Below are 8,034 nucleotides of genomic sequence, written 5' to 3' on the forward strand. Positions count from 1 at the left end.
GTCTACATCCTTGTCAGCCATCATAGGCAATTTAATAGCTACATTATTAGCCTCTTCACACTAGTCTTTCGAAGAGGTGTTCTTAGGTGGAGGCGACACTAGATTGGACTCGCCTTTTAAGTTGTCATTGTAATAAAGCACCAACTTTAATTTTTGGATATAATTATCATGAGATAGAGGAGCATTACCAGCCATAATATTGGAAGCCACAACCTCTTTTCCTTTTGCAGCTTTTTTCTTGAGTGTGTCGGTGCCTCCACTAGTCTCCAAACTTCTTTCTGTGCGTGTATAAGAGACCCATTGTTAGGGGGTAGAAAATGTTGCTCCTACATAGCCTCCGCTCTCTTGTGTAGATTCCTCCAGGACAAGCACCTTAGTTTGCGAGGGGGATTCGAATCCCGGAGAGGAAGTTATCTTTGGAGATTTCGTTGGAGACCACTTTCATTTTTCCTTTGCTATTGGAGTAGCCACAACCTTTACAGCTATTGTAGCTGCTACTACGATTTTCATATTTTGAAGATCCTCCTTCCATATTTCCAACCACTAAAGGAGCAAACCGAGACTCCGAGTCCTTCTGAGGTGGAGACTTTGACCCTGGAGGCATCTTGGTTGGGAGGAAGATTATTATCTCGGTCGATAAGAAATCGATAAGCTACGGTGAAGCGGGTAGTATCAAAAGATGAATGTGTGATTTGGAAGAGGTCAAGCACGGAGTGGTGGTAATATGGCAAATGATGACAAAGGTAATAAAGGGGAAAGGATGGGTAGAAGGAGAGGTAAGATAGGAGGCGGCAGCAGACGGAGAGAGGAGGAAGGTGGTGGCAATGGATTTGGCAATCCAGAGATCAAAGGCATCAAATGCCAACCATGGCTATGGCGAGAAGAGGGGCAGAGATAGAAGAGAAGAGGGTGTTGGTGGAGCACGTTTGGGTAGGTTTGGCCCCTAAGAAGCATTTTAGGGGGGTGGCGATAATAGGTGGAGGATAAGAGGAGGCAATGTAGAAGGTTCGAGTGTGGCTACCCTTATGGCGTGCGGTGGGTAATGAAACGGCAAAAGAGAAAGGGGAAAGGTTGAAAGGTGATGGGGTACCCCGATGGTCCTCTCATCGAACGGTGCCCCCATGTTGCTAATCTGCAAGATTCTAATAATTACTCTAATTATTCTGGAAAACCACTTGAACCCTTGAGAAACCTGCATTTTTCTACAGCGCAGAAGCCAGCAGCAGCGTGCTTAATAACGAAAAAGAAGAAGAGAAGGAATACTCTGCCGAGAGCAGGCTGCATTGAATATTGTGCAGCCTTCAATGGCAGAATGCCATCAAACAAGATAATCACGTATCAAAAAAATACAAAAAAAAAATAATCCACAAACACATCATATCATACTGATGGCCATCTATCTTCTAATCTTTTAATAGCAGCCATCCATCGAGGGTTGTACAATACTCGACAGTGCATGGGGCATACGGTAGAGCATCTGAATCGGTGGGATTAATATCAAAATACTCGTCTTCAAAACAAATGGTCCAGGCACCCACTTACGTAAAACTGAACCGATTTCTGGAGACTAGGCACCGCACAAACAAGTGACTTCCGGAAGAAGTTTTTCACGTACGTAGAATTTGTTCTGCCATTTTTCACACAAAGAATGATCAACCCGCGAGCACACTGTTATCTGCCATGGAGAAACTCCTGAACCCGTTCGTGCCTTGTTACTACAAGCATTCAAGTACAAGCCATAGCAGGAAAGAAAATAGCTGCCAAATACTCTTAGGTTGAATTTGGCTTAAAAGAACCAGAAGCAATATGGAACATGCACAAATATAGAGATCATTTATATTTACAGAGTATTTCATAAGAAGGGTTTACTGGTAACCAAAGAGGAAATAAAGTATTTGCATTCCTCCAAAAACTGGAGTGACCAATATGGGTGCCTAAGAGTCCTGGAAACGAGATCTGCGCCGGCGGTAGCTGCAACATAATATTAAATAAACATCAGCCATGCAATCAGGATTTGAGAAAAAGAAAACTAACAATGCATATATAATTCTAATCAAAACCTATGGGTGCCTAAGAGTCCTGGAAACGAGATCTGCGCCGGCGGTAGCTGCAACATAATATTAAATAAACATCAGCCATGCAATCAGGATTTGAGAAAAAGAAAACTAACAATGCATATATAATTCTAATCAAAACCTATACATACAAGTTTATACCAACTACCAGAGTAAATTTACCAGCAATTAGACCAATAATTTCTGTTCATGACTCAAGCCTCTGGAAGCAGGGTAAATGACCAAAACATCCCTTACATAAAGAAGGTTGTCAAAAAAAAAAAATCTTTCCAAAAATCATGTAAACTTTTGCAACACGTAAATGGAACATCAATATAAGAATCTTGTAAATATGCTGATTTACAAGGATATACAAATGCATGACAAATTATTCCAATCAATTTCAGCAGATTATTAAATATTTAACTGCATATGGTACCTGTTAAACTATGAATAGATTGTTAAAAAATATATTAACAGAAGATCAAGGAATTTCAATACAACCTGCGACCATAAGCTCTTTCCCTAGATGTTACACCAACTGCTCCCCCAAAGTCGTCATCGGAGTCGTCAAAATGATATTCTAAATTGTCTGCTGATGATATAGAAGCATCATCCATGCTTGAAACATCATAGTTTGATCTATGGTGATTTCTTCTTGTCTCACTTGCTCTTGATCTCCGTCGGTTTCTTGAAGTCCGGAAATTATCAAATACATGATAAAGGATACAAGAAGCCCACCAATTGCCATCATCCCCAGGGAAATCTTCATACTCATGACCACCAGCATCCCCATACTCAATAACATAGTCCCCCAATACCACTCCATGTGGTATTTCCGAGTCAATGGTACTCAAGACATCTATAATTTCAGAAGAGTGCTGGAGATTTTCCCAATCTAGTTGTTGTGCTGGGTCTATCTCTGATGGCCTTGCATGGGGGTGTTCTTGTTTGGCATGCAGTTGCAGTTCCATATAGTTGCCAACATATGAACATTGTTTTTCTTGACAGCATCGTTTCTTCGTGTCCAGATATGCACGGGCTTCATCAATGACAATCCACCCTGTCACCTCTCCTCTACACAAGGGGCAGATTGGACAGCTGCCAGTTTCAGATGGACTGGCTCGAACGTTCACTGCAGATGTCCCAGTCACAGTAGAAGAAACCTTTGTATCAGCAGGCAGTCCATATGCACTTTTGAACCGGTCAAGACAGTTTGAGTGGGTATGATCTGTATCACACATGAATGGTCTACACCCTTTATCACATGAAGAGCACTGTAGTAGCACTCCATTGTGAGGAAAATCCAAACAGATGGGACAAATCACATCTTCCCAATTGATATTCAACCGTTTGTCCGGTAAGTCCAAAGAGCTGGACTCAATCACACTTTTGTGAGAGAAACCTGAAGCCATACTAGGTTTTCCTAGAAAAACATGATTTCCACTACGAGTGCAAATACCTGCATTTCAATCAAAGAAATCATTAAACTACAAATGGGCAATTCTTTAAAAAATAGCATATGATTAATCATATTAAATATAGGGATATGTTAGCATCCATTAACATGATTGCTGTATTTATTAACTAGTAAGTTTTAATTTCATTGTGCATCTAACTAAAGTAGATATATTGCTAGATATCTGTCTGCAATTTCTCCCATCACTCCATCTCAATCACTAGTTAGACATTCAATCTTCTCGTCACCATACAAGTGGTGGAGATCTGTTTCACTGAAGCTTGATGGCACATTTGAAATAGTTAATATCAGGAAGCAGAAATAGGGTATACAGAGAATTTAGGAAGTCTGAATGTCTAATCCCTTAACAACACTTTGAACCACCATCTAGACATTAACATGTCTAAGATAATGAGAGCATTATTACTAATACGTGTCTTGGGAAAATCTTTTGACAGAACCCTTAAATAATTATTAACTATAAAAGGAGATAATCATAACAAGCCTTAAACAGCCATTTGTAGTAGACTTAATGAGTGCATTATTCACTCCTACTAGCTGGCAGGTGCTACCGCTTCATCAGAGCGAGCTTTTGTAGTCATCTCACTCCCTTCTAGGCTTCATTTTAGATTTTCCTTCCTATTCTCAACCATCAATATAAATTTCTGCACCTCTTCGGGTCAAGACCTCCATAAATCATCATTGGACATATCCACATCATCTCAATTGTGCTCCAACATCACTAATGCAGTTTCTACACTTCTATGCTTTACTAGTCTCATTATTGCTAGTTTTACTATACATCCACCTCAAAAATTTCATCCACCAGGACTCATATTAAATGTACCAACAACTAAAAATTTGATCCATATCATATCATCTCTATGAATTTTTCCAACTAGTCACAAAGATATATGACAATTACACAGGAAATCTCTACTGAGGATAAAGTAACCACTTCAGAAACTCCCAGGTAAGCCAAACCTATGCCAGCTTATTGGGCGTTACAAAAATATCAGCTTCCTCGCACTCACATCTATAGCCACTCCCTCACCAACTCCTGATTTTGGTGATGGAGCATAAAACAGCAATGGCATCACTCCAATTCACCCTCCTCGCAGTGATTCTATATCTGAAACTTTCTGTATAATAAACCAAAAACAAAAGCAGGATGCAGAAATGTCTTTGCACCAACTTCAGTTCATTTTTCATGAAACTACTCGTCATTTGTTTTGCTTATCATTAAATAATGTGTATGCATTCCGAAAAAACTATCCTTTCACGTCACAGAATCATCCGATTAACCTTAAAGTGTAATTAAGTACTTAAAAAATGATAGATATTACAAACTTAAATAATAATAATAATAATAAAGTTATTTCTTGAAAAACAAGTGCAATTAAAAAAAAGGTGACAAATTATTTTTTTCCCAATGTATCATGTTCTTACCTGCTTTTTCCATTTCCCCCCCTTAATTTTTGCTTCGATATTTGTATTTCTAGCTTCAGTTGAAAGTGTTAACAGGTATTTTTGGATTTTCTTTGACCTTAGTAGGGGTGGCATTAAGTGAGGTTCAGGTCAGCTTGGGCAGCACTATCTCGACCCAAACCACCTGACTCAAACCCAATTCAACCAACTAGTGGGTCAGAAATTCTAAACCTGAACATGCTGGTGGGTCAATGAGACTAGCTAAAACTCACCCAAAGGGAAGGAAATGAGAGAAGCAGGGCAAGGAAAACCAGTGACTGGCTGCTGGCCAGGAGAGTTAGTTATTAGGTAGGCAACCAGTGTTCAACAGAAGGATGATTGATGCCAACATGGTGATACTGTTTGCTAGCAATGAACAGGTAGCAAAACAATGATGAACATCAAGGAAATGCGATGGGTTTGATAGCCAATGAGGTGACGGCATTGGATGAGGATTGGAAGGAGCAAAGAGGTCATTCCGCCAGTAGCCAAATATGAGGAGAGGAAGGGAAAAGGAAGAGGAACAGGGAAAAGAGATGGGAGAAGAAAAGAAAGCACAGACTAGAGTGGATGGAAAGGAGGAGTTTATAGAGAAGAGAAACTGTAAGGTTCAGAAAAATAGATGTGAGAATCTAAGTGCAGCATCTGATGGAATTGGGAAGGTGGAATCTGGAAAGTGATTGGGAATTTAGGGTTAGGTTTATAAATTTAACAATAAGATCATATTTTGAGATATTTAACAATAAAATTGGCTTTTTGGATTTTTAAATCAAATATTCTAAATGGTTATTCTGGAGTTCCAATAATTTTTAACAGGACAAGTCAGTAGGACCCGAACCCAGCTTGATAACAGGACAAGTCAGTAGGACCCATACCCAACCCATGAACCCAACAGGTCAGGCTAAGTGACTAAAGTCTGCGTTGAAGTTAGCTGGGAAAAGGGTTGAAGTCGTTTTTGCCAGCCTACTCCTGAGTTTTGGCCATAATGTGTTTTGAATCTTAATATTGATAAAAGCTATCTTATAAATATTCTGGAGTTCCAATAATTTTTAAAACACAATCCTCAAGGCTTTCCTTCAATTTTGGGTTTTTGTTCAATCCATTAGTGATATCCTCAGGTAATAAAATATTCTTTATAGACAACACACAATCTAGTAGCTTTTGTTGTCATCATTAGTTTAGATCATAGGCTGGCATTCAAGAATTATCAAGGGTCATCTCATATCTAAAATTCAGCTCAGCAGTTCAATCAAAGAGTCCAGAAGATCTAATCAGTTCCAATTTAACTGACAACTGGATAATAATCAACTCTTTACTTGACGGATCATGTAAAACTAGACCTATCCAAAATTTCACTTTAACAATGGAATGACTCATATGAATAGACTGTCCTAACATGCATCCATAGAAAATTACCCTGCATAATTTTCTAATGGCTATGCCATCATGATGTCTGCAAATACAAGATATATAGATGTTCTTGTGCTGCTTACTAGTTACAGCACAGGTAATAGACTCTAGAATATTGATGCAAGTGCCAATTTTTCATTAGTTGCTTAAGCTTTGGTCTTCGGTCAATAAATTTAATTGATGGTTTTTTTGAACCAAAGCAAGATTATTGGTGTGAGCAGTGTGAAAACTAGAGAGGAGAAGGAAGCATAAGGATTTACAATAATATAAATGAAATAAGCCTAACTAGAATTCTATATCCAAGTGCCCTTTCTAGGAATGCCTACCACCAACACAAAAGCCAATTATCAACCAAAAATATCAAAAAATGATTAAGTTTTTCTGATGCAAAAGATAATAGAAGTCAAAGTAATAAAGTGAAAGATTCAAAAAATACTTGGCTAGACGTCAACATCTCCTAGGCTTGAAAGCTCATGCTAATAAAAAACACAGATGCTATGTGAAGCCTTCCAAACCATTGTTCAAGCATAGACATGCAGGAAAGAACTGACTCAACATTATCTATGAAGGCTTCCAGAAAGTTCATTTTGAACTGAGGAAGACATAAACTTTGCCAAAGTAGTCATTTCCCGAGCATGCCTGACTGCATATCCAATACTTAAGCATTTACTTCAAATTTAATCCCACAAATCCACAAGCTAAATATTGAATTATGTTTTCCTGCTACCATTCAACGAAATATTAATTCACACCATTCACCAAAATATTAATTCATAAGGCATTACCTATTCTCCTTTCTGATACTCAAAAATATAATCAAAAACTTGACTTTATAACGCCACCATGTTCTCAATCAAAAGAAAGCAATAAAACTAACAAGTTTAAACAAGAAAAACTTGTTCATCTCGAATTCGCCAGGCCTACTTCGATTATGGTACAAAAAAAGTCCCAGGATGGAAGTTAATCCCAGAGACGCCAATCCAAGGAAGCAGACAATCTACAGCCAGAAGCATGCTAAAATCCTAATCCAACCACTCATCATCATCAACACATCATCTACAGCAATACATCTTGGAACCAGGCGACGCGACTAAGGCCGCACGGTTCCAAGAAAATCCCAAAGAATCAGAAACCCTAGATTCCGCCAGAAGTGGCGGAGCATATCAATCCACCACACGAGTGAGAAATCCAGGAAAAGAGTCAAGATGAGAAAACCGGAACAAAGGAAAAAAACAGAATCTCGATTCCGATCAGAGAGGGTTAGCAGGCGAACCTTCTTGCCTACTGCGACTCCGTTCATGGTCCAGATGCGGGGCACCCTGCTGAAGAACTCCAAACCCTAGCTCGCTGGATTTCTAATTTTCTATACGGCGGTGCCCTTGGGACTCTTGGGAGATGTTGGTGCCGCCCTCCCGAGCCGTAGACTCCGGATCCATGGGGCCCACGCAAAGCCGGATTGCGTGGACGCTTCAAGGACCATAATTTGGTGTCGCCATCTTTCTTTTTCTCTCTCTTTTTTTCTTTTTTCTTTTTTTTTTGGGTTGATTGGTTGGTATCATACAACTCTAACGTGAGCACATCCTATCAAATCACGAAAAAGTAAAAAATACAAAGAAGGAGAAACATCTGATGTAGACGTTCAGA

General features: G+C 39.2%; 1 protein-coding gene across 2 annotated transcripts; it reads right to left on the reverse strand.

Moving 5' to 3' along the window:
• Positions 1 to 1,676: 1,676 nt before the first annotated feature.
• LOC103696172 (uncharacterized) lies at positions 1,677 to 7,821 on the reverse strand. Of its 2 annotated transcripts, XM_008777711.3 has the most exons (4): positions 7,664 to 7,821; positions 2,559 to 3,516; positions 2,061 to 2,107; positions 1,677 to 1,971 (listed from the first exon to the last, which is right to left on the reverse strand). In XM_008777711.3, the coding sequence occupies exons 2-3, from the start codon at positions 3,467 to 3,469 to the stop codon at positions 2,071 to 2,073; spliced, it is 948 nt and encodes a 315-aa protein (XP_008775933.1). In that variant the 5' UTR covers positions 3,470 to 3,516; positions 7,664 to 7,821; the 3' UTR covers positions 1,677 to 1,971; positions 2,061 to 2,070. The 2 variants fall into 2 exon arrangements, with proteins under 2 accessions (XP_008775933.1, XP_026656595.1); XM_026800794.2 differs by lacking the exon at positions 2,061 to 2,107 and having other exon boundaries at positions 7,664 to 7,819.
• Positions 7,822 to 8,034: the final 213 nt, after the last annotated feature.

Source organism: Phoenix dactylifera, chromosome 2, assembly GCF_051530095.1.
Source record: "Phoenix dactylifera cultivar Ajwa chromosome 2, Ajwa_hap1_PhDact_Kaust_v1.1, whole genome shotgun sequence".
Taxonomy (NCBI): domain Eukaryota; kingdom Viridiplantae; phylum Streptophyta; class Magnoliopsida; order Arecales; family Arecaceae; genus Phoenix; species Phoenix dactylifera.

Coding starts and splice junctions, on each gene's coding strand:
- LOC103696172 (XM_008777711.3), bottom strand. CDS start 3,469: ATGGCTTCAGGTTTCTCTCACAAAAGTGTGATTGAGTCCAGCTCTTTG. Junction 2,108..2,558: donor GAAAGAGCTTATGGTCGCAG/GTTGTATTGAAA, acceptor ATTATGTTGCAG/CTACCGCCGGCGCAGATCTC.